The sequence below is a fragment of the Erigeron canadensis genome, chromosome 1 (assembly GCF_010389155.1).
Source record: "Erigeron canadensis isolate Cc75 chromosome 1, C_canadensis_v1, whole genome shotgun sequence".
NCBI classification, from domain to species: Eukaryota; Viridiplantae; Streptophyta; class Magnoliopsida; order Asterales; family Asteraceae; genus Erigeron; species Erigeron canadensis.
Genome location: NC_057761.1, coordinates 35283655 through 35310716, shown reverse-complemented (window position 1 = coordinate 35310716; position 27062 = coordinate 35283655). Strand labels below are relative to the sequence as shown.

At 32.9% G+C, this 27062-nt stretch overlaps 2 protein-coding genes across 2 annotated transcripts; both read right to left on the bottom strand.

Moving 5' to 3' along the window:
- Nucleotides 1–287: 287 nt before the first annotated feature.
- On the bottom strand, nt 288–3414 carry LOC122585486 (mechanosensitive ion channel protein 6-like). Its single transcript, XM_043757613.1, has 5 exons — nt 1954–3414; nt 1483–1606; nt 1018–1311; nt 735–937; nt 288–644 (listed from the first exon to the last, which is right to left on the bottom strand). The coding sequence occupies exons 1-5, from the start codon at nt 3369–3371 to the stop codon at nt 356–358; spliced, it is 2328 nt and encodes a 775-aa protein (XP_043613548.1). The 5' UTR covers nt 3372–3414; the 3' UTR covers nt 288–355.
- A 10530-nt stretch (nt 3415–13944) lies between these two features.
- On the bottom strand, nt 13945–17506 carry LOC122579068 (mechanosensitive ion channel protein 6-like). The gene is made up of 5 exons (XM_043751160.1): nt 15838–17506; nt 15626–15749; nt 14895–15188; nt 14603–14805; nt 13945–14429 (listed from the first exon to the last, which is right to left on the bottom strand). The coding sequence occupies exons 1-5, from the start codon at nt 17382–17384 to the stop codon at nt 14141–14143; spliced, it is 2457 nt and encodes an 818-aa protein (XP_043607095.1). The 5' UTR covers nt 17385–17506; the 3' UTR covers nt 13945–14140.
- Nucleotides 17507–27062: the final 9556 nt, after the last annotated feature.

Below are 27062 nucleotides of genomic sequence, written 5' to 3'. Positions count from 1 at the left end.
GTAATGGTAATGCATAACATATAACTACTCGGCTAGCATATGATGTTTCCAAGAATGCCTTAAACAGGTAATACTGGAAAATAGTGGAGCATGACTCTAGCTTCATAACATGTATAGATCGATATAATCCACATTTTATTGCTATTGATGGGGAATTCTCTTCAGCAGCACAAATGATTAATGCCTTTAATTTAGGCATTAAGCAAACTATAAGTTCATATAGGTTATACATAATACGATCATAAAAATTAAGCAATCCATTTTTATTTAATGTAGTGCAACATAAGTGTGTGTATATATAAGTAAGATTCTTGGTTCATAGCTCGCCTTTACTTTCAACAAGTAGTCAGTTAGATCAGTTTGCACATGTTATCCAATTTGAGGGAAGACGATTAGAGGTCAAGGCAGGTAAGTTGCTGACATTGATATCCATTGGGAGCATGCGATACTCAATGTTGAGATCTTTAAAAATCCTGATCATCTCTTCGACCAAAAGAGCTCTTCTTTTCCATCTTTCTCCCATGTCCTGGAAGTTGATTCGCTGTCGAGGCCATACTGATATATTGAGCCGATTCAAGTCCTCAACATCCCTCACGACAATCATTGCCCCTGGGTACCAATGGTCGCTCTTGCTGTCAACATAACTGCAACCACCGCAAATATTAGACCCAAGAATAATCAAGCAATAAGCAAGTGTAAAACGTAAACCATCTCATACAAACGTAGTTGATTACCTTGTTATCATTTCCTTCATTTTAGCAATCTTTTCGGTGGGTGTTGATACATGGATGCAGAAATCTATGGCATCACCCATATCAGGACTACGATGGTAGTTAGCAATGGGCATAGTACACAATACACTGTTTGGATATGTTATTTTCTGATTGTCGTATCTTAAGAAGATTGTTGTTAGTATATTCATCTCCTCAACTATCATCTGCATTTTTAAAACCATATAAATTAAATTACAAGCCGAAAAAAGAAAAGGTGCTTCGTGGTAATCATTTGATATCTGACCTGTATACCATTGATCTCGCATCGGTCTCCAACATCAAATGGGTGCACTATAAACAAAAAAATAATGGCCTCAAATGTTGTCTTGCAGGTGTTTCCAAACACAAAAGCCACCAAAACTAGCTGTGAGCTTAGGAATACAAAGAAATGCGTCGTTGCAACTTTCAGAATGATAAGCCAGATTATGATTATTATGATTCCCACCACGACATTCAACATTTGATGTAGCTTGTGCACGGCTGTTTTTGTGTCGTTAAGTGACAGTGAAAGAGCTCTGCGCTCTCGGAATACATTAACCTGGAAAGCAGAGTTTTGGTGTCAACTTATAGCGCGATTACTAAATCTTCTATGTTAGAGCAGGTGGAAATAAACATAATTTCAGTAGATTTTGATTCTAGAAAACATTTTCAAAATCAAAGTCAATATAGAAAAAGATCTAGATAGGAGTCAGAAGAAGGTCATACATACCACCCAATTTTTAAGTGCACTTTTGCTGATTCCTTTAGTCTCACTTGCTTCATCAAAGAGTCGAATTGTCTTTAAAGCTTCATCATCTTGCAAAAACCGTCTCAAATCCTCAAGGTAAATGTGTCTGTCAAAATAAAACAAAGTACAGATGTACAAACACAAGGGTTCTCCCATTAACTTATGATGTGTCAATTTTGGGATATTCTTAGAGGAGTCAACTTAAAGGAAGACGGGTCAAATTGCTCAAACGGGTTGAAAGTTGGCAGAATCTCTAAATGACGTATATAACTTTCTAAATCATTTTCTATAACAATCAAACTATTAATTTTGCAATTATATTGCTTTTGAAAGGGAATTGACCAGAATAAGAAGAATGGTCTCGAGTATCAGGCTAGTTCTAAAACGAATGTTTGTCTTGCCACCTTTTGATAATGATGAAAAAGATAAATAAATTGGAAAGGGAATACTTACTTAGAGGCCGGCCTTGCCACGTTGAAAAAGATTTTCTTGGCTGCAACCTTAGCCTGGTTCTCACTAGTTATTTGCATAGAAGTATTATCTTCATCACTCATTACATCTTCCAATTGCTCATCTAAAGTAGTTAACATGGTTGTGTTTATAGCATACATCATCCTGTTCATATTCCAAGCCGATATGTTCTTCTGCGTTAACCTATGCAAGTGATCAATCGTGATCCCCTCATCACGCTTTTTAGGACTATTGGGCCCATTTTTACCCACCATTGCATTACTAGATCTCGGGGTTCCAATATTTTTCATACCCGTAAACATACTTGCCTTGAGTTGCAATGGTATGGTCGCACCTGCATTCTGAAACTTCTCCACTTCTTCCATCATCTGATCTTCCTCTTCTTGTTCTTGTTGTATCTCAATCGTGGGTGGGCCAGAGAGTGTCTCAATCACATATTGATTAAACAAAGAATCTTGAATCCGATCAAAAAACTTGCTTACGTGGAAATTAGAAGCAAGAACTTTGATAACTAAAGTTTTGAATAACCAAACAATAGTTCCCACCAAAAGGCAAATCCAAACTTTGGTCACATAAGGCAAAACCTTATTTCCAAATGCCATCCTTTTAACTTTTATATCAAATATACATTCCCATGCTATCAAAACCAGTGTCAACCAAATGCAATTTTGAACTGCTTTTTTTAACCCGTAAACAAAGTACAAAACCCTTTTCCGTAGTAAAAAGCTTCGTTCTATGAAGAACACTAAGATAGTAATCCCCCATCCAGAAACTAATCTCCCAGAAATCACAATTAATATCATAACCTCCCATTTCCATAAATGGAGATCATACAACTTTTTATACTCAAATTTAGGAATTGTGAGTGTGCAAATCAAAGCAGTAATTATAATTATCAAACTGATCAACTGAAGTAAAGTCCATTTACTATACCTCAACTTGTTGTACTCATCTGGCATATCATCATTTATAGAGAATTCGTCTTCTTCAAATTCACCGTGACCTTTCCCATGATTTCCTGACTTCGGTGTTTTTTGGGTTGACGACCTCTGATCAATCTCTGGCTGATCCATTAACCTTGATTTTGTTTTCATCCTCATCAAGGTCGAGTTTCGTTTAAATGCACCATTTGAAGAACAAAGCACCACCTCTCCACTACGACCAATGCCTCCACTACGACTGCTAGCATTGGACCGCCACCTCATGGCTTGTGGCTCCATGTCGTTAAACGAAACCCTTACTTCTTTCGGGGTGAACTGGCCATTGTTGTTGTTATTTGGACTTGCTAACTTATTATAACCAGTGTGAGTAAAATCATGGCTAGAATCCTTCCATAACATATTGTATTCATCAAGCTCGGCTTTTTTAGTAGCATTGTTGGAACCTGCCATATTTTCCATTGAAAAGTGGGCTCAAATCTCAAAGGATTAAATAATGATTGTAATTAGGATTTTGAAGATGGGGATGCGTTCTCATAGCTTGAACATTGAAGGCATTTTATAGTGTTTGTATATGTGTATTTATATGTGGACATAAAGGAAAGGGAGAAAAAACAGAGAGAAATGGCGGGTAAACTAAAGAAAACACCAATTGACTTCAAGGTAGGTCAAACACCTTGGGTATTCTGGGTTTGAATCTCACGTGATTATTACTACTTATTAGGGATTTTTTTAAAAATATATGCTATAAAGAAAAATCAATTACAAACAAATGTTATAAACTTATGTGTTACTATAAACTAGCATGATATCCGTGCAATGCAGCGACAGAGACAACAATGCGGTGGTAACGGATGGCGGCGGCGATTGATTATGGTGACGACGAGTAGTGTAAGCTATTGATGTAAATTTAATTATTATAATGGTTAGTATGATTATTTTAAAAGTTGAGAGACTGATAATGTATTTATTTCATTTAGGGTGATGGTGTATTGTATTTACAGTAAAATCTCTATAACTTAATAATGTCGGGACCAGGGTTTTTTTATAAATTTATCGAGATATTATTATATCAATAAATTAATAAATTATTAATTTAAAGATATTCATATATGAGCTTCAAAATTTCCCTTTTTAATTTCCATTTTCAATTTATCTTCACATATTAAATTAATAAACTTGTCAAATGCATTGTTTTGAATTAAAGCTAGTTCAATGTACGAGAAGACAATGCCTTAATTCTTAAAATGCGATGAGAAAATTTAAAGATGAATTCAATATAGATTCCAAGTTCCAAATAAAACAAGTGACTATAAATTCATTGTGTACCAGACAATGTTAGAATTTGAAATATTTAAGAAATTATTAATTAATAGTTTTATTGGGACTACTATATTTACATTGGGGTTTCAAAAAAGTTATTATCATATTATTTTATTATTGGAGTCCAATTTTGTACTGGTCCCAAGTTAGGACCGGACAAATTATTAATTTTATCGAAGTTATTAATTTATCAAGTATTAAATTATAGAGATTCTACTATAGGGTGTATTGTTTTAATGAAGGGTATTTCTGACATTTTTTCATGTAACTTTCAACTGGTGGTCTATTTTTTTTAATAAGAAATAGGGTAAATTACAAAAATCATACCTGAGGTTTATTCAAACCTACACTGATCACACCTACAATTTAAAAATTACGCGAGACATACCCATCGTTGCCAAAAACTTACACTGACCATACCTATCACTAACGGTCGTCTATTTGACCGTTAAGTCAAGTCATGTGTCGTGCAAGTGAGATATCAAAATCATAATTTTGTGTATACTTCAGGTATCATCTGTGTAAATTACCCTAATAAAAAATTATTAAGATATTTATATTTATATTTCATTTATTAAAGTGGGTAGATATTGTATATTAAATTCACACACACACACACACGCACATATATATTAAAAAACCTATTTCAAAATAAAAAATTTATAAAAAAATGTCTTCAAACGATATAGATTTAGACTTAGAAATTTTAAGGTTAGACTAACAGCTAACCCTGAAACTCAAACCCAAAATGCTACAGGATTGCTAATTTGAGATATATTCTAAAACGGTGACGAGTCTTCGACTTTGATTTAGCCATCTAATATGAGATGGATGTCATCAAACCATACGAGAAAATTATATTGCTTTTTTATATATATTTTTTTGTTTTGTATCGATAGGGTTCTATTAAAAACAATAAATCATAAAAAGTAAAATATAATAATATAAAAGTAAAAATTTTAGTGGTTTTTATAATTCTCATCCTTGTTATATTCACTATACACGTGTCAAATACACGACTTTACATTGTTATAAAGATTAGAGAATATTATAATTAGTTTTAAAAAACTTATACCAGTTATTATTCATTATCTATTATGTTAGATTTAATGGTAAAACATATAAACTTGTGATTGAAAACAAAAAAGTGTAGATTAAAATAATTATAAATTAAGTATTTACTGAGGGTAAAAAGTGCAAATTATTGAAAACAAAAAATGTAAATTAGTGATATTTTTTCTACAAACATTGAAGTGTAAAATATAATATTTTAATATATTTGAATAATGATTATTAGGATTTTTAATTTATAACTAGATTAATAGTGACATCATCAATTTCCAATTTGATAAAATCGAGAGATATGATTGGTTAATAAGCTATTAGGTCAGTTGTCTTTTAATATAGATAAAGATGCATTCTCCCATCAACTATTTTTCTTGATATATTTTTCATTAAAAAAACTATTTTTCTTTTCATAATAAATTTCATATTTACCAAACTTAATAATTGAAGTATAAATAAACTCTAAAGTTCTTAATAATTATTTTTATGATGAATTACAAAAATAATACCTGAAGTATGCACGAAATTACGGTTTTCATACCTCACATGCATGGCACGTGACTTCACTTAACGGCAAAATAGATGACCGTCAGCGAAAGGTATGGTCAGTGTAAGTTTTTGACAACGATGGGTATGTCTCGTGTAATTTTTAAATTGTAGGTGTGACCAGTGTAGTTTTGAACAAACCTCAGGTATGATTTTTGTAATTTACCCTAAGAAATATAGAAAAGGGAGAGATAAACATTAAAAATAAAAAATTTGTAGATTGGTTCATGTCACATGATAACTTAATTTGTAAACATTTATTTGTAATTAGTTTGTCATTGTAGTAATTCTATTATTTAAACATACTACGTTATTCATGTAGTGAAAAATTAAAAGTAAGATTTTTTGTTTATTCTAAGAAAAAAAAATGATATTTATGAGGACAAAATTTTGAGAGGCTCGTAAACTTTTCCTTCTAAATATATTGTTTTTGAGATAAAGGTTTCTAATGAACCAAGTGACTTCATTTCGCGCATTGTCGTGTGTATTTGTTTTTTTAAAGACAATATTTATTTTTGAAAGACAATATATATTTTTAAAAGCAGAGACAATATTACAGCCATATCATTCTAGATATGTTGCTATAAAGGTTGTCAAAAATAAAAATAAAAATGGATCTAAAATAACCATCAATATGAATAAGAAGCAAAAATATAATATATAAAACTTTTTTCAAACAAAAAAATAGTTGACTGCTAATACAACAATTAATTTATATTAACACAAATTTAATAAAACCAAAGAACATTAGTCTGCGTGAAAGTAAAAACAACAATGATAAAAATAACATATAATAAAACGGCAAAAATAATCAAAGCTCTATATAGAATTCAGAAGTGAAAATAAAAAATAAATAAATTAGAAACTATAGTTATGGGTTCAAAATATATAAGTGTGTGAAAGTAGCGGGGCGAAAATATGAAGATCTAAAAGTTTAATTTATAAAAGACAAAAATTAAAAGTTTGGTGTGAAAATAAATTAAAGGGTTTAGTTTGGTGACCAAATTAAAGAAAAAAAACTTTAATGTCAAAATAAGATGAAAACTTTTGTGTCCAAAATTTATAATAAAAACTATAATGTCAAAACGTTAATAAAATTTTGCTATTCATTTCTATTAATATTTATTTTTTAACAGAGAGTGTTAGATGTTAATGATTTAAACTCTAGCAGAACATCCAAGGTGGGAAGTATGATGGAAGTTGAAATTTGCGCACTCATGCAGAACATGAGTGATAACACGTATGTCCACACACTTAAGAGGTAAATGCCCAAAACTATGGGGAATCAAGATTCGATCCCAAGTCTCCAAACCAATATATCCTCCGCCAGTTTCTCAAAGAGGCGCCTCAGCTAACAGCATACTAGAAACATGTCCACACCGGTATGCGACGTTAATCGTACCATAAATTCTCTAGGGAGGGTAGTTGGATGTTGGTACAACAGCACTCAACTTCGTTAGCTGACGACTTTGTGTGGTAGATAGCGTTGAATATATTGGCTAATTGAATGTTATTGTGGTTACTCGTTAAGTATTAACTCACTATTTTAAAAACAATAATTTAGCTTATACTTTTGGGATAAAGGCATGGGAGTGTAACCAACTATCACCAAAAGGCTATGTAATGTACCAATCTACTCGACTTGCTATCTAGTGTAGCAACTATGTTTTTTAAGTTATGCAATGTAAGCAACCTGTTAGTCATCAAGTTACAGGTTACCACTTTAATTTTTGTTTTATTTTTATTAAAAAAATTACCACCTGAAGCAATTTTCTTGCTTTTAACCAATCCTGTTGTCAGGGCTTAGAACAAAACACCATTTTTATTTCTTTTAATTTCCGTGTTCGCTTATAAATCTGTGAGCATTTATCAAGTATAATCGTGCTTGCTTATGATTTAATGACCATTTATAAAGAAAATATACTTCACCATTCAATGGATATACACTGATTGTTATCATATAACTACAATCCTAACATTTTCTTTGTTTTACATGTTTTCTTGTTGCATAGAAACAACTTGATTTCACGCTAAAAGTTATTGGTGGAGACTTATCAGCACTTACTGGAGTATCTGATGCCATAGAGGTTTGATTAATCATCTTTCTCGTTCTTTTTTATGTTTTAGTTAGTTACTAAGTAAATCACGGTTCTCTGCTCTTGTTTTTAACCATTTTTATTAGCTTCGGGTCTCCCTATACAAGTCGAGTAGATGGGTACATTACATAGCCTTTTAGTCACAGTCAGTTACACTCTCATGCCTTTATCCCTATACTTTTTGTTCAAATATGTACTTTCATTTAATCATCTAATCTCAATTTTTGTTAGACCATAATAATTTATGAATAGCAATGTTATGACATTTTTTTTTCTCTGTACCTATAAGCGGCCAATATAACATGGCATTTTCTAAGCAAATGTAAGTGTGTGAATATATTAGGCATTCATATATACATGGTTAAGTTTGCTGGGGTTTCCCCCCCACAATATTTTTGTAAGGGCTTAAACCGGAAGTTTACCCTTATCATTGAGGCTTTTGGCTGGTTATATCTTCTTTTGTGAAGTTGCCGAAAGTTTTCACAGCCATGTTCGGCGGTTTGTGAAATAAAGGCAATGTATTTACTTTTCTCAAATAACTTTAAACTACAATATGCTTAAACTACAAAATGCTTAATCCCTTTGGGGGATTGCTATATGCAGCACTATAGGCCGTATCCTCTAAAGTTACAAGTAATTTTATTGGTAAAGTTAGTAATCCTAACCCTTGATTTAAAATCCAGGGTCAATATTCAAAGAGCATCTTTGAATCTTAACCCTTGATTTTAATTCAAGGGTCAAGATGCTTCTAACTTTACCTATAAAGTTAGGAGTAACTTTAGAGGATCTTCATCCGAATTAATATCTCTTTTAAAATTAATCAATAATAATTCAAAGATTCACCTAATTAATTGTTACCAAACTAAATTAGTTTCATTCCTTATTTTGACACTAGTATCTTCGTAATATTCAAATCAACCCATTACAAGTTTTTCTTTTTTTCTTTTTTTCTTTTTTTTCTTTCCACTTTTGTGTATGACCTGTGATACGTACAAGAGTTCTAATTGAACAATTAAAAAGTTTTATAAGACAACATGTAATATATGATTCTTGATTCGTAGTAAACATGTATAGTATCACATAAAAAAAGCATAAACCAAAGTTTCAAGACATAACTAAATACCAAAGTAACACCAATGTTTACACGTAAGAACGACAGAGTATAAACCGTCATACAATGCATTACTAGAATGTTCGCAAATCAAAAGACAAAATACAGTAAAATGTGGTGGCCTAGTACTTCAAAATAAACACTGGATTTAGTCCAAGATCGCGTGGCTTTTCTTTGCTCCTTTTTGCTGGCTGATTTGAAGAGGCGTTTTCCCCATCAATAATATTTTCCTTGTTATGGCATGTGGTCCTTAATGGAAAAGAACTTGGACATACGACGACCACATGCCATAACAAGGAAAATATTGTTGATAGGGAAAACGCCTCTTCAAATCAGCCAGCAAAGAGGAGCAAAGAAATGTCACGCGATCTTGGACTAAATCCAGTGTTTAGGTCACCACATTTTACCGTATTTCGTTTTTTGATTTGCGAACATTCTAATAATGCGTTGTATGACGGTTTATACTTTGTCCTTACGTGTAAATGTTGGTGTTACTTTGGTTTTTAGTTATGTCTTGAAACTTTGGTTTATGCTTTTTTTATGTAATACTGTATATGTTTACTACGAATCATATATTACAGGTTGTCTTATAAAACTTTTCTGATTGTTCAATTAGAACTCTTGTACGTACGTATCACAGGTCATACACAAAATTGAAAAAAAAAATAAAAAAAAACTTGTAATGGGTTGATTTGAATATTAAGAACATACTAGTGTCAAAATAAGGAATGAAATTAATTTAGTTTGGTAACAATTAATTAGGGGAATCTTTGAATTATTATTGAATAATTTTAAAAGAGATATTAATTCTTATCTACGGTCTATAAGTTGCATACAGCAATCCCCCATTGTTAAATACAACTTTATTTAAAAGCTATTATTAAGAAGTGATAACATATCTACATACAATAATCACTTTAGAAATAATTTTCAATTAATACTTACTAACCAACCGGTTTAAATCATGTGATTGGAGTCCTGCTCTCTGTAAACAAAAGTTAAGAGTTCGATCTTTATGTCCGGCATATCTGAGATCCTTTTCTATCTTTAGTCTAATCTCAAAGTAGATTGAGTTAAAATATCTCAACCTCCATATAACATATACAATCAAAGATGGTATTAGAAAGTATAACCCGTGGAAGAGTGTTATACTTACTAAATGTATAACATGTTCTACATAACAATAATCACTTTAAATATAATTTTCAATTAGTATTTACTAACCAATCGGTTAGGGTAAGATGGTTGAAGCTCTTATCTCTATAAACAAAGACCAAAAGTTCGATTTTCATGTTTGACGGGTTAAAAATCTTTTTTACCTTTAGTAAAATCTCGAAGTAGATTGGTATAAAACTGTCTGACATAGCCTCCATATAACATATGCCGTCAAAGACTATATTCGAAAGTATAATCCATGGAAAAAAGTTACTTACTAATTGTAATACTGTTGTGTAGCTTATGTATAATAATCAGGGAATGATATATCAATAACAATTATTTGTCATCTACAACTGTGCAGTAAATTGTGCACATATGTTTATAAATGGCTAATAATTGTTGTAGATTTATCACTACCTTACGAATAACAAATTCTTATATTTATTTATGTTTATACATATACCAAGTATCGTAGATAGTGAGCTGTTATGAATAACTTTTTAGATTTTTCTATACATATATCTTATATATTAGTATAATATAGTTGAACTAATAACTTATAACCAATCAAATCACTGAATTTCGACAAATTGATTCTTGCTTATGTCATCATTTAGATTAACTACAAAATAAAAATCGTAATAATCATTATCCAAATATATTATTATATTAGTATTTATATTAATTTGTAGAAAAAGTTTCATTAATTTATATTTTTTTTGTTTTTTTTATCAATAATTTACACTTTATCCATGAATACTTAATTTATATTAATTTTAGCCATCAACGTGAGAGAATTTTTAAAAATTTACAATCATTTAATTAATTAAAAAATTTTCAACATATGAAATATTGTCTTCAAAATTTTATTTCAAAACTAATCACTTATTAACAAATATTAGATTAGATTTTTATAAAATATAAATATTAATATTTAGTTTAACATTTAGTATAAACACAATTTAAACTCTAAATACATATCCCAAACATAATAACAAATGATAATATACAACATCATTATTCTAAACAAAATAGGAATCATATAACATGGGACGATCACAAAACACGATTTACAACAGATGGTGACTTGAATATTAAACCCAAATCAATATGAATTCTATTCAAGATTTATTATATCTCTCAATAAAAAAGGTACATAATTATCTCTTTTTTTATATTTTTTTTTGTGTATTAATGTTTAAAGTTACAGTTGTCACTCAAATAAAAAGTCTTAATTGTTATTTACGAATATAAAAACAATCATAATTGTTATCTAATTTTTATAGGACAGGTGGTTGGAAAAAAAACTTATGCATATTATGGGCCTGCATCATGATCAAATACATATGTCAAGTACAAGATCACAAGTATATATTTTAATTCTTGACAGAGCTCTTCAAGGTGGAATTTTTATGAGCTTGTTTACAATATTAGCTCTACCTTTTTATGTGTGCTATTGAAATTCTGACTTATTTTTGAAATCATGATTTAGATTTAACTTTTGTATGTATCCTTTTCAATACATTGTGTGTTATTAGAAAAACAAAATAAAAATATTTATAAGTATTATACACTCAGGTATCCACGTCATTTTTGTTTTTTTACACTTAACGAAAATTTTACGTTAAAAACTAACGATATTATCTTTATTGAGAAGTTTTTAAAAATGAAATTCTTTTAATAGATGAAACAAAAATAGGTTCCTTTTATTAAGAATTTTGAGTAAATATGTTACCTTTTTATGGATTTTTCTTCTAATAATAATATCACATTATGAATACAACTGGTTTTAAAGTAATTTATAAAAGAAAAATTATTATAGCATGTGCCTTGTGGAATGACTACGACAAAAAATTTCATCAATATGTCTCGGCTAATAATGATAGTGACGAACCTATGATTATTGTACTACAACTTGCAAAATATAACACTTAGAATCGTATACCTTTAAAACTATAAGTTTTTATGACTTAAATATATAAAGATCTAATATTAATAATATCGTAAACCCCGTGTCCAGTGGACACGCACCTAAAATCTAGTTTTAAGACTATGATTGATATATGGAGGAAAATACTGTGTATAATTAAGGAATTATTATTAAGTAAGTGCTCGTAAAATATTACTTGCAGACTTGTAGTATATTAAAAAATACAAGCAATAAGGCCCATTTTAAGATTCTACTTTAAGCCCAAAATTAGTTGAGATGCCCATTATATGATGGGGTCATGGGACTGGTTGCATCCTTACTAGGTCTTCCTTTATATCTCTGATCAAGGGTTCGTTTATACTTTATACTTTATAGTCTCGGGGTGTACAAATACAATTTGCGATCATCTGCATTTAACATAAATTAAAATAAATTCTTACAATTTCATTTGTCGAAAACAAATCAAACTTTACATTTTAACTGTAAATCTAATTAATTGGAGCGCTAGTATATATGTGAGTAGGCAGGAAGACAAGAAGAAATTGATTTCTTTTCTGTAAACTGGGATTAAGATAAGATTTAAGAGTTTTTAATTAGTGAATGTGGTCCCAAAAAATTGACAACAACACATGATTGATGGAATATAAAACTTATCACCTGACTTTTCATACACCAACAAAAATAAATGTGAAAGCACCAATCCATGATTCAGTTTTGAAGAAATTAAGATGGGTAATTGATCAATAAGCAAAAATTTCAAACTTATTGATTAACTTAAATGATTAAGTTTTGATAATTTTGAGTTAACCAAAATCATCGATAAGATTAAATAAATTAGGTGGTGATGGACATATGTACGGTCCACCTGGGATGGTGGTTGTCGACGTGATATAACGAACAAATGCAAATGCATATGGCACTTTCATAAATTATCTATATAATACGTCGTATATTTATATTTCTATATTACATTATAAAATATTTAGTTCCTTCATTTTTTTTCAACTAAGTTGACAATAACTCAAAACGTTTCTACCTTTTTATTCATTATTTTAGAGATCTCCACTTGAAAGACCTATAATATTTACTTAAAAATTAAAATACCTAAAACATTCTTAGTAAATTTAATTTATAATATCTATCCTTAAATATTAGATAACTACATTATCCCCTTCTCTATCAATTACATTTACATTAATAACAACACAAGATGCCGCCGCCACCACCTCTGCCCGTCCTCGTCACCACCGTTGCCGCCATTATATCACTGTATCGTGCGGGATATAACTTAGTATTTGACAAGTGGGCTGCTGCTTCTAGATAGAACATTTTTTGCCCTTGTCAGCCGGTCAAGTATTCAATTCTTGTGGTCAACATAACTCTTTCACTTTGTCATCAAGTCAGCTCGATTTTTCTTTCTTATGTATGGACCAGTCAAGGTTATCGGGAATAAACCTTTTGCCTTTTTTTATACTATATGAACTTCTATTTCCAACAAAACCACAAATACAATAATAACATTTACAATCGATACAAATAAGTGTAGTGTGAGCTTGTCTTGTCTTATATTAGTACGTTATTTTAATTGTATGGCTCAACTGAAATTTTTTGCTTATGTGGTTGCCAAACAAACAAGATTTTTGATTCTGTGGTCCAATATGAACCGGGTTAGTTTCAAAAATATGCAGTCCACTCCTGCTAAGATTGAGGACAATGTAAAAATTCCATCTTTGGACTAGATTACTATCAGAAACAATCGATGTAAATCGGATTGAACTGACCGGTTACACGTTCACCAAAAAATTGTACGGTTAAAGTCATATGGTTTATATAACGTTTACTTGCACAAAAATATCAAATCTTGATCACAACCTTAATATCACTCAAAATTCAAGTCAAATACACATTGTAGACGCATATTACTAACAATACATCCTGCTTATTACTTTATTGCCATTTAAATATAAGTCTAGAGAAGTATGATTTTTGCTTCAATGGCAGATCAATTTGCACAAGCTGTCCAATTTGAGGGAAGACGATTTGAAGCCAACCCAGGTAAATTACGAACATTGACATCCAGAGGGAGCATACGGTATTCAATGTCAAGATCTTTGAAAATCTTGATCATCTCCTCGACTAAAAGAGCACGCCGTACCCATCTTTCACCCATGTCTTGAAAATTCATTCTGTGTGAAAGCCATATTGACATTTTGATCCGGTTCATGTCCTCCACATCCCTTGTCACAATCATTGGATCGGGTTGCCAATGCTCACACTTCTTCTCTATATAGCTGCAATCACACCAGTCCAAACTCATTTGATGTTCAAGAAACAGACTGATAAATCTTAGGTATCTTATAGATTGGGTAAAATATATAAGTTTATTCTGAATACTCTTAAGAAAAATGATCATAAACAGAGTTTCCGAACATAGAAAACAGATATGGAAGCCCAGATTGCTTACTTTTTTAGCAGTTCCTTCATTTTGGCAACCTTTTCGGCAGGAGTTGATACATGGATGCAAAAATCAATACCATCACCCATGTCAGGACTACGATGGAAATTAGCAATTGGCATAGTACACAGGACACTGTTTGGATACGCTATTTTCTGATTATCATATCTCAAGAAGACAGTTGTTAATATATTCATCTCTTCAACTACCATCTGCATTTAAAAAACCTAATGGATGATTACAACCCAAAAATAGAATATGTATCCATTTATCATGTACTGGTAATCTCTTAAAATCTTACCTGAACACCATCAATTTCGCAACGATCACCAACATCAAATGGATGCATTATAAATAAGAATATTACAGCCTCGAACAAAGTCTTGCACGTGTTTCCAAACACAAACGCTATCAAAACTAGCTGTGAGCTTAAGAATATAAAGAACTGTGTTGTCGCAAGTTTAAGTATAAGAAGCCAAATAACAACTATTATGATTCCCACGACGACGTTTAACATCTGATGAAGCTTCTCCACAGCTGTTTTTGTATCGCTGAGTGATAACGCAAGCGCTCTACGCTCTCTGAACACGCAAACCTGAAAAGGCAAGTTTTGTATAAGCTTAATTGTGGTAATTAGCATAGGAAAATCAGCTTTTAAGCTCTTTATAAGTCATCTCCAAATGGCAACATCAATATGCCCAAGCACACCGGCCACCTCAGCAGTACGTCAGTAAACTGTTCTAGCATACTGAACCAAGACACTGAACACATTTTGCCTCCAACCCAACTCACTGAGACTCAATTTGTCCATGCCACATCATCGTCCAATTTAACATATATACACACATAAAAAGAAAGTGGCCCACAGTCTCAGTATGCACACAAGGTGCTCGCACACAAATTGGAGTGGCATTTTGATGAGCACACCGAACACTTAACAGGTGAGTGGATGATGTATGGGCATTTTGATGGGCATATTGTCATTGGAGATGGCCAAACAAATTCAAGAAACTGCAAGAAGAACACACTCACCAACCAATTTTTCAGAGCTCGTTTGCTAATTCCTTTGGTCACACTTGCTTCATCAAAGAGGTGAATTGTTTTCAAAGCTTCATCATATCGCAAAAATCGCATCAAATCTTCAAGATAAATGTTCCTGCATGTCAAAACAAACAAACAAGCAAAATTACTAGCACATATATAATATATAATTTCTTGATCTAAAATGGATTATAAGTACTTACTTAAAGCCCGGCTCTGCCACATTGCAAAATATCTTCTTGGCTGCAAGTTTAGCCTGGTTTACACTTGTTATGTGCATAGAAGTATCATCATCACCGCTATTTAGATCTTGCGGTTGTTCATGTGAAGTAGTTAGCATACTTGTGTTTATAATATTCATCATCCTGTTCATATTCCAAGCAGATATATTTTTCTGGTTCATCTTATGCAAGTGATCAATCGTTATTCCATTTTCATTATTCCTTAGACTTTCTATCTTACTAGCCACACGAGTACCTGACCTCGGGGTTCCTATACCTCTAAACCCTTGGAAGATATTTTCCTTGTGTTGTGTTGGTAAATTTGCCCCCACACTTCGAAGCCTCTCAACCTCTTCCATCAATTGATCTTCTTCTTGTTGGTTTTGCTTAATCTCAATCACCGGTGGCCCAGAGAGTGTTTCGATCACGTATTGATTAAATAAAGAATCTTGAATCCGATCAAAAAACTTGCTTACATGGAAAGACAAAGCAAGAACATTTATCAACACAGTTTTCAATAACCAAAAAACGGTTCCTACCAAAAGACAAATCCAAATCTTAGTTACATATGGTAAAACCGTCTTCCCGATTGTCAACCTCTCAATCTTTTTAATAAGAATGCATTCCCAAGCGATCAAAACCAGAGTCAGCCAAATGCAATTCTGCACTGCTTTTCTTAACCCGTAAACAAAATAAAGAACGCGTTTTCTTAGTACAAAGTTTCTCTCTATGAAGAACACTAAAATCCTAATCACCCATCCAGAAACTAATCTCCCACATATAACAACTAATATCATAACCTCCCATTTCCACCATTTCAAATCATATAAGTTTTTCTTTCTAAAATTTGGGATTGCAAGTGTACAAACTAAAGCACCAATGATTAATATTAAACTGGCTAACTGAAATAACGTCCACCTGTTATACCTTAACTTATTGTACTCGTCTGGCAAATCATCATCTAACGAGAATTCGTCATCTTCTTCAACTTCACCACGGCCTAATTTTCCTAAGTTCCCCGACCTATTAGGTGTTCTCTGCGGCCTTGGGTCAATCTCGGGTTGATCCATTAGCCTTGACTTTGTTTTCATTCTCATCAAACTCGAGTCTCGCTTAAATGCAGCATTTGATGAACAAGTAACCACTTCTTCACTACGACCGGTAAAGTCACCACTATGACCACTAAGATGGGATCTTCGTCGAACTTTTTGAGGCTTAATAACTTCATCATTAAACGAAACCCTGACGTCCTTTGGGCTTAACTGGCCCGGGCTCTCTGTAATTGGAGAATGGGCCTGGAAGGCACCGGATTCGTAGTTATACACATCCTGTGCAAAGTTATAGCTAGAATCCCTTTGTATCTTGTCATTATTATTATTGTTTTCAAAATGATCAGATGAAGTCTGGTATTCAGCATGGCCTCTGTCTCCCTCACCAGAACCCGTAGTGTTCATTGGAAATTCGACCGTTGTTGTATCGTGAATGTGTAGTGCTAATGATTCAGGGAATGGTGTTTTAGTATTCTCCATATATCAATTCAAAGGGGACAAAATTAATATGGAGCTAGACAGGTGAGCAAATGAATTATCAAAGTTTAAAGGTGATATATCTTGTAGTGGCCCAGAGAGCTGAGTGAGCTGTGTCGTGTGCGTGTGAACTGAAAAGATAAAACTGGAGGAATGACAGGTAAGGAAACCACGACATATATATGCCACACAAGAAACCCGGCCCCCAGCTTAATTTATACTTGAATTTAAACTACTATTTCCCTCTTTAATAATTATTACTCGTATTACTTACATAGCTACATGATAAGGATCACAATGCCTTCGCACGTTGGACTTGTGCTCTCCACCGCCAGGAGTTACGTACACACCACTTGTAGATGGATTCGTGGTTTTGAATGCGAGTGAGCACAGGTTGTTGTAAGGGATTAATGGTTGTGAGGTTTATCTGATGTGACGCTAACAAGGAATGATGGTTGATTAGCGTGGGAGGAGCATTCTGAGTGTTGTAAGACCATCTTTAACCGTTCACCTTCACACATTTTTATTTCATGTCCTTCTCAACACTACCATCCCTTTCTCTTTTTTCTCTTAACATTTCACTTTCAAAATTAAGATCTAACTATAAATAAATTAAATAATATGAAACTATAAATAAAAACAAAATCAAGTCATCACTAATCAACAAGCTACAATGTTAAATAACAGTAATTCTCCAACATGGCAAATCATTTTAACAAATGTTTATGTATAATATATATAGTAGTAATTATTATGAATATGAATATAAGATATTGTAACGACTATAATGGGGTGTTTGGTAGGAGAGAATCATAGAGAATGGAAATAGTGAGAAAGAGAATGAGTATTTGGAAAGAGAATGGATTCTGTTGTTTGGTACCCACAGAGAATGAATATATATAAAAAATAAAATTTTAAATAATAATACATTTATTACATATAACATCTTAAAAAAAAATTTTGTTTTTCTTTTCCATTCTTACTCATTCTCTACAATTTGTAGAGAATGGAGAGAATGAAATTGATTCCCCTTTCTCCTTTCTCATTTCCTTTCTTCGTCGCAAACAAACAAGGGAAGTCTTTCTCATTCCCTTTCTCCCCTTTTCATTCCATCATACCAAACACCTCAGGAGACTCCTTAATTAGGAGTATACAAATACAAATTTACAATTGCCTTCATGTATAAGCCATAGACAAATGTCCATGTGCACTTTGATCCCTTGTCGTAATCAATATATGAAGATGTTAATCATTGTGACGTGTACCGAATGGAATACTATGATAACCTTTTAATAGTGACAGGGATGTTCAACAAGGCAACAACGATGATCGTCGACAATTTCCATCGAGTGGTAACTGGTAAGTTATTAAGATTTAAGAACATCTTCAATCCATTTATAATTATTTTTCTTTAACTAAGAAGTATCTTGCTCCTAATTCAAAACTAGCTCGCATGTATATGATGAAATTTAAAACTTTACAAAAATACTCAAATATACATTTTTTTTCTTAAGATTTGAATCCTGACGGAAATGCCAATATACAAGTACCCGGTTTATTCATTATTGCAACTTGAGTCTTTTTTAACGTTCACTAGCAATAACACTGTATTCACGAGTTTTTTTTTAAAGGATAAAAAAAGGAAAGTTTGGATAAAGAAAGAAAAAAAAATTATATATCAAAAAAGGCATTCTCGAGTTACTTCTAATGAAAAGAAAAGAAATTATAAAATTAATAGCATTCTTGAGTTAGAAAGAAAAGAAAAGAAAGAGAAAAAAATTTATAACTTCAATTATGTCATTTCATCCTTAAGGTTGTCTTTAGGTAATAAGAGTAAATTGGTAATTATACACTTAAGTTAAAGGTTTTCCATCCAAATCCTCCCAAAAATGGGAGGAAAGTTTTTAACTTAAGTTAAAGGTTGCAATTTTTTTTTCAAAAGAAAAAAATTGCAACCATGATCCAAATTTAGATCGATCCGTCAATTCACATCTACTAACAGAACCATTTTTGCAATTTTTTTTATTTTCATTTTTACTTTTATGTTTTATTCTCTAAACAACATTACCAACTATCTATCTCTCGAACATGTCATGAACTATGTTTCTATTCGATTAAACAAGAAATGAAAGGAAACATCTTTACACTAATTTGTTATTCAACAAACGCGATCTATTTAATCATTTATCTACTCAATATATAACACTTATATAATTATATTAAATTATAAAGCAAATTTCATATATTTTCTTGGAACATTAAGTTTCCACATTAAATTTGAAGTTTCAACTTTCATTAAAACCACATTGAATAAATAATCTACGATCAATCCCCGTCACTGCCGCACATCACCATCACCCGTCATCGCCACTGCCACTGTTGTTGCTCCCGTTACAACGCCGCCACCTCCACCACCGCCACCATCCGTCACCGCCATCAGTGTTGCCGCTATTACACCGCCGTATCACGCGAGTACCGCTCTATACAGTATAAAGCAAATCTCAATTAACTTTCAATTTTCAACATTCAACTTTTAACATTCAACAATTCATCAAAATCACATTACATCAATAACCTACATTACTAATCACCGCCGCTACAACCACCAATCGATCGTCGCCACCGCCACCATCGCCGCCACCGCCGCCCGTTATATCGCCACCAATCACCGCCACCGCCACCATCGCCGCTACCACCGCGCGCTACAACAACGTCTTACCGCCTCCATTGCCTCCGTATCATGCGAGGATAACTCTAGTATATGACTAAGTGAATACGAGAAAGATATCAATATCAAATAAATCTTCAAGGTAAATGTACCTGTCAAAACAAAACAAAAAAAAATGCAAAACTACAGCACATATCACAACTAGTATAATACAAGTTTTTCTTTCTAAAATTTGGGATTGCAAGTGTGCAAACTAAAGCACCAATAATTAATACTAAACTGGCGAACTGAAATAACGTCCACCAATTATACCTCAACTTCTTGTACTCATTTGGCAAATCATCATCTAACGAGAATTTGTCGTCTTCTTCAACTTCACCACGCCCTAGTTTCCTTTGATTCCCTGATCTTTCAGGTGTTCTCTGCGGGTCAACACCGGGTTGATCTGCTAGCCTTGACTTGGTTTTTATTCTCAATAAACTCGAACCTCTCTTAAATGTTGCATTTGATGAACAAGTAATAAAATAACCACTCTGACCACTAAGATTGGATCTCCGTCGAATTTTTTGTGGCTATCTGCTGATCAATAATGACTTCAACGTTAAACAATGTTGGGAAAAAGTGCATTTTTCCACCACTTTGGACATCAATAAATATATAGTCGTGTGACATATATCGCGAACCGTTTAGTGGGTTTTGTAGTCTCTGGCCAAGGCTACGTAACAAACTAAGATGCGTCCAAATTGGGTTAAAGGTGAATGAGATATCGAATCTCAAAGTTGTGTGTTTGGTGCATAAGTTGGAGTTGGAAAAGCTTTGTCCCACATTGGTGTGGGATATAAACTGTTACTAGTTTATAAGTGGAGGTGTCTAAGCTATGTCAAGATCTTGTGTTGTGTTTTGCTCTGGCTCCTACCCGCGCGCAGGGGTGCAGAAAACGGGTTTCTGGGTCAAAATTCTCTGAACCCGAATGCTGCGACCTGAGATAAACCCGACCCGGTTTTTGACCCGTTCAAGAATGATCTAGAATAAGCTTTTGAAACTCCTGAAACTGATGTCATAAATATCAGTTTTGTAACTCATGAAACTGATAAATAATTAACTCACCATTAGTGCTAGTTAATTATTTGGAGTTACAATTTTGTGTATATAAGGTCCTATCAGGGACTTGGAAAATACACGATAACAACACATAGAATTCGTTCATACCACACACACATTCTCTGCAATTTCGATCACGAAACAACAACCATCCCTGTGCTCCATTCGTCTTTCAGGTAAGTGTTCAACGTCCGGCAGTATGCTGCTTTTAACCGGTGTACCCTGAGAACAGACGGCGAATCTGTTTAAGAAAATTGTGTCAAACACAAGCCCGGTTCTTCTTTATTGTTATTACATTTTCTTGTTTTGCAAGAAGCTTTCAAATTGCCTCTTTTATTTAGTTCCTCCATTATGTTCTTGTTTAATTTGTAATATATATATATATATATATTTAGGGAATTACATATTGTTATTGTACTGTAAATTCCAACAAACAAAACCCTGACATCCTTAACTAGCTCGGGCTCTCTGTAATTGAAGAATGGGTTTGAAAGGCACTGGATGCTAGAATCCCTTTGTATCTTGTCATTATTGTTGTTTTCAAAATCGGATGACGTTTGGTATTCAGCATTATTATTCCCTTTGTCTCCCTCACCGGAATCCGTAGCGTTCGATGGAAATTGAACCATTGAACCATGAACACGCATGAAGTGATAATGATTCTGAGAATGGTGTTTTTGTATTCTCCATAGACAAAGGGAATAAGAATGGAGCCAATAGGTGAAACAATGATTTGATTATTATTAGTAGTATTATTGAGTAAATGAATTATCATAAAAGTTTGAAGGTGATATAACTTATAGTGGCCATGAAAACGATTGCTAAGAGAGAAATGACAGGTAAGGAAACCATATATGAATGAATTAAATTTTAAAATATAATAAATAAAAATATTTGCGATCAAAATTATAAAAAAAAACAAAACTGAGAAAGCCGGCCAAGCTAAGTCTTTTAAATAGGGAAAGAGTATTACATTCCCTATGGTTAGGTTGACAACATCTGCAAGTGTGAGTTGTGGGAGCAAACAAATACCATGTGAACGCTTTTTGTCACATCCCTTGCGCTTTAAGGGCGGGGCCTCTCTAGATGCTCGATTCTACAAAAATTTGGTGTCGTCTCGATCAGCCTATATTGCTACTGCAGAATATGTATATACATGTAGAAATCCCCACTATAGTACATCTATCAATTTAGAGCATTGAAACTAACTTTGGCTGATAATTCTAAAACAATGAGTAGAATAATATTTTGATCCTATTGGTACACGAAGATTCATAGGGCATAACTGCCGATGCACGAAAATTTACATGATTTACAACGATTTTTAGTTAAAAAAATATTTTATTTGAACCAAGGCCACTCTCAATATATCATTTTTAAGTTGATGTGGCATTAGAATTAATATAAGTACTAACAAGTTATAACATACTAATTGCAAACTAGTTAAAGAGAATATGAACATAATGCACTAAAACTTTATAATCAATTAATTGACTCCAGCATAATAATATATAAATCCGTGGTAACAAACATATATAGTATGGATCATGTAAAGTTGTTTAACGAAAGAAATAATAAAGTATGGCTTATCTCTTCTTTGCACCCTTATTAGTAGCATTATTTCCGCCATTCAATCAACCAAGTCAATAACGTCTCAATAGATGCTGCAATCCAGACTTCAATTTTTCCTATTGATTTTTAAGTTTTGCTCTTTCGGATTTTTCTTTCCTATGGGTTCTTAAAATTTGTCTTTTCTTGGATTTTTTCCCAACAACACCCTTGTTGCAACACGTACTACCATAGGTTTCTAGCGGGGCTACCCAAACAAGAGAGTCGATATAGTGAACAACTTTGGTACGTTGACATTGATGAAGACAATTACTAAAATGTGCAACCTTGGTTGTATCCGGATCATATAAGGCTATAGGAGTATGAGATATATCTTTTGGTTGTCGAGAAGTATGATTACAAAAACATCTTCTTTTATCTCCATAAAGGAGCTTATTATTCAATGTAAATCCAATTGGCTGATTAAAATTACCACTAAACTGTGAAGACACATTATAATTCTGAACCCAAGATTCAGCTGCTCCATACTCATTCATTACCCACATCTCAAATTCAACATCTTCGTGTGACATTATACAAAGCTTTCCAGCCCAAGAGCCCAAAGTCAAATTAGGTATGGGAAAATAAGAACTATACTTCCAACTCACGCCAATTTTTTTGATGGAATCTGGAAGACATATCACACTGAACGTTTCCGCACCCAAGTCATATGCTATTATCTTCAAGAATTTATCTCTTCGATCACGACAGAGCCAATGAACACGACCATCAAGACCATCTATACACACATCGTTAAACTGACTGAAGCTAGAATCGACTTTAACTGGAAACTTTTCATTGAGAGATTTCCACGAGTGTTTTCTCATACTGTACACCTGAACTTTCCTCGACCTATACAGCAGCTTGAAAACTTTGTAATCATCAGTTTTGGGATCATATCCGAACCGACAAAGTTCATCAGGATAACAGGTAGGCTCATATGTCGGCAGAGGTACTATAGCCGATAAAGAAGGGTTCCAAATATAAATGACGTCTCCATGATCATGATGATCTACTGGACTAGTATAAAAACATATTAGACCATTAACCGAACCAATAACAAAGGTACTACATATATGAGGTGACCCTGGAGATGGGAAATTAACAGGTAACGTAATAAGATCATTGACTTGGATGTCGGGTGATTTCAAGAGGTATGCAGTGAGTAATGGTTTATCTTTCGTATAAGAATAGTTGAAAACCAAGACAATTTGATCATCTCTGTTGTGGTTGCGATGGGCCTTAATGAAGTCGGGTTGGTTTAAAAGAGCATACAATGTTAGTGTTGTTTGGATGCTCACTTTTGGCTGTAGTTAGTGTTATTTGTATGCTGGCCGGTTTTAGGGCTATATTGGTGGTGTTTTACTGCAGTTTTAAAGCAGTTATTGGTGCTGTTTTAGTATTGTTTTAGGCTGTTTTTGGCTGTTTTAGTGCTGGTTTTGATGTTATTTTAGTGCTGTTTTTTACTGCTGTTTTTAGTGTTGTTTTAGTACTATTTAGGCTATTTTTGGTGTTGTTTTTGGCTGTTTTAGTGATGGTTTGGTGTCGTTTTAGTGCTGTTTTTTACTTCTGCTTTTAGTGTTGTTTTAGGCTGTTTTTAGTGTTTCAGGCTGCTGTTCTTTACTGCTGTTGGTGGCTGTCTAACAACTGTTGTGTTATATTTGTGTGCATAAAAATGCGACTGAGAACCAATACCAATTTTAAGTGTAAAAAGTATAACTAGCCATTTGACTTCAAAAGTCAAACATAAACTCTAACAACCCTTTTGGTTTCTTAACTTAACAGGAAGAGATGAAAAAGTTGCTCAATGACCAAGAGGGTGTGGAGAACCCGATGACTCAGGAAGCTATCCTCGATGAGGTTTTGGGATCAAGGCGGGGTTTCAAGCGAGGACGTGGTCATATTGTATCTGGATACTCCTCTTCATCAAGTTCCGGGGCTAGTACATTCACCAGGACGTGTTTACACTCAAGCCGAAGTTGATGCATTGTTGAAAGCAGCTTTCAAAGCAGCAAAGAGGGACACACAGATTCTAACTAAAAAAGTGGACATAATGGCAAATGCTATGGCAGAGAAAGGATTTGATATTGTGTGGGAAGAGGTGGAGGTAGAAGAAGAGGACGACTCGGACTCCGACTAGGTTTGTGGCTGAAATATTTTGAGTTGTGGTGGAAGTATTTTGTACTTGGATATGTCTTAGGTTGAATTTGTCAAACATTATGTTTAACTATTGTTCGGATATGTTAAGTAGATTATGTTAATGGTATTTGTGGTAGTTTGATGACATTGTTGTTGTTGTTGATGTTTGATGAAAATCTGGATAAGGAACAGGTTAATAGACCCGGAAAAATTCTGGACGGGAAGCTGCATTTGCAGTAGGGTTCTGCCAAAATTTTTTAAAATTATTTGTGAGGACAGACCTCACTAAAGTTTATTGTGAGGCCATAGTATGTAGTACTTTTCGTGAGGACAGTTCTTACCAAACCTCGTATTCACGGTAGCAACATACGATATATAATTTAATTTATACTTTCAAAATACAGAGAATATATATTTTTATGTATTTAAATAAGTTTTTTGAAAATAAAATTATTTTATCGTTGCAAGGACTGTCCTCACAACACATTATTTTCCATTTCTTTTTCTTTTTTCTTTTTCTTGGTCAATGTCCTCACAATAACCAACAAATGTTCTCACCATTGACCTATTGTGACGAGGCTTCAGTGACGAACCTTATTGTGAAGACATTTCCTCACTAACTACTTATTGTGAGGATATTTGGACTTGTTGTGAGGACATCCGTCCTTACAAAAAATGATTTTTGTTGTAGTGAAGGTTTTCCATAGCCGATATATCGCGGCTGTGTGTGTGTGTGGTACGTAGGGTTAATGATGTTTGTTTTTCAATGTGTATGATAATTCCCCTAAGTAAGTCGGCAGGAAAGTTTATATATGGTACATTGGTACCGTATAATGGTATGGGCTAATAGATAAGATAGGCCCAGTTCAGCACAGGTTTTTTCCCTTGCAACACAAATATGCACTTACCACTACTATTAAACACAACATCAGCACTTCTAGTTCAAGGCATCTAATATATAATAGATTTATGAAAAAGCTTTGAGAAACAACTTGATATGTCGTTTAAACGAAATTAAATGGGAAAGGTTATAAATATATTAATTAGGCACTCTAAAAAATACAATAATCTTTAAGAATTTTTGTTAAATTAAAACTATTCGCTATATGATTGCTTACACATCTTTATATGACTATATAATTACTTACACGTGTTTATATGACTATTTATGTACATTGGATCCCTAACTATATCATGAAATATTTATTTACAACATATTTGCATACATATGATCGACTTAAATATATATATGTTCATAGCAATATTCATGCACATATCATTATAGAATTCATGTCTCCACAATTGTAGGATCCAAAATTTCACTTAAATAACTTAAAAATAATCACTATATAAAAATTTATGGTATAAATTGCTTTAAGAAGTTTTTAAGAGTTCATGTCATTTTTTAAGTTCTTAAATTTGTGTGTGAGTTTAATGAACTCTTTCATTGTGAATAACTCTCCTTTAAAATTTTCATGAAAAGTAGATACTACAACAGTACAGGAGAGTGGTGGGTCTAAAAATTGGATGAAGACTCCTATCAAGTTACTTGTTACCTTAACTTGATAGGTAAAGTTAAGATGACCTCAACCATTGATTAAAAATCAAGGGTTAAGATTTAAGATTTTATCTTAACCCTTGATTTTTAATCAATGGTTAAGATCATTTTAACATTACCTATCAAGTTGATATAACTTGAGGGAATCTTCATTTCTGAAAATTGTATCACCATTGACTGGGGAGGTCAATATTTTGGTTTAAGATTGACCTAATAACTTATCAAACACAAACAAAGCATGTAACACAAACAAGTAATAAGTGAATCAAGATTTACTTGTATAAAAAGAAAATAAGGTTAAAGTACACTTCGCATAAATTTTTTAGGGTGGGTCATGATCAACATTACCCTCTAGATGGGGCTCCGCCCCCTGGTATAATGGGTGTAATTACGGGTGTAATGTGTTTCGTACATTTACACTGTAAAATAACCACATTGGCACATTGCACAATAAATACTCGATGTGAAAATAAGTGTAGCATCAATGTCGTGTCATCTATCTAGCTAGTGTACATTCAGTATGATTCTCAATTCGAAACTCGCTTTTATTTGACGTTTTATATAATAGTTATAATAAAGTACATAGGTCCGCTTCCATGCCAAATTA

What these genes read in the sequence shown, in the direction of transcription:
- LOC122585486 (XM_043757613.1), bottom strand. Translation starts at nt 3,371, where the DNA reads ATGGAAAATATGGCAGGTTCCAACAATGCTACTAAAAAAGCCGAGCTT. An exon ending in GTGCACTTAAAAATTGGGTG is followed by an intron (nt 1,312 to 1,482) that starts GTATGTATGACC and finishes TCTGCTTTCCAG; the next exon opens with GTTAATGTATTCCGAGAGCG. An exon ending in ATGAAGGAAATGATAACAAG is followed by an intron (nt 645 to 734) that starts GTAATCAACTAC and finishes CGGTGGTTGCAG; the next exon opens with TTATGTTGACAGCAAGAGCG.
- LOC122579068 (XM_043751160.1), bottom strand. Translation starts at nt 17,384, where the DNA reads ATGGAGAATACTAAAACACCATTCCCTGAATCATTAGCACTACACATT. An exon ending in GTGGCAGAGCCGGGCTTTAA is followed by an intron (nt 15,750 to 15,837) that starts GTAAGTACTTAT and finishes TTTGACATGCAG; the next exon opens with GAACATTTATCTTGAAGATT. An exon ending in ATGAAGGAACTGCTAAAAAA is followed by an intron (nt 14,430 to 14,602) that starts GTAAGCAATCTG and finishes GTGTGATTGCAG; the next exon opens with CTATATAGAGAAGAAGTGTG.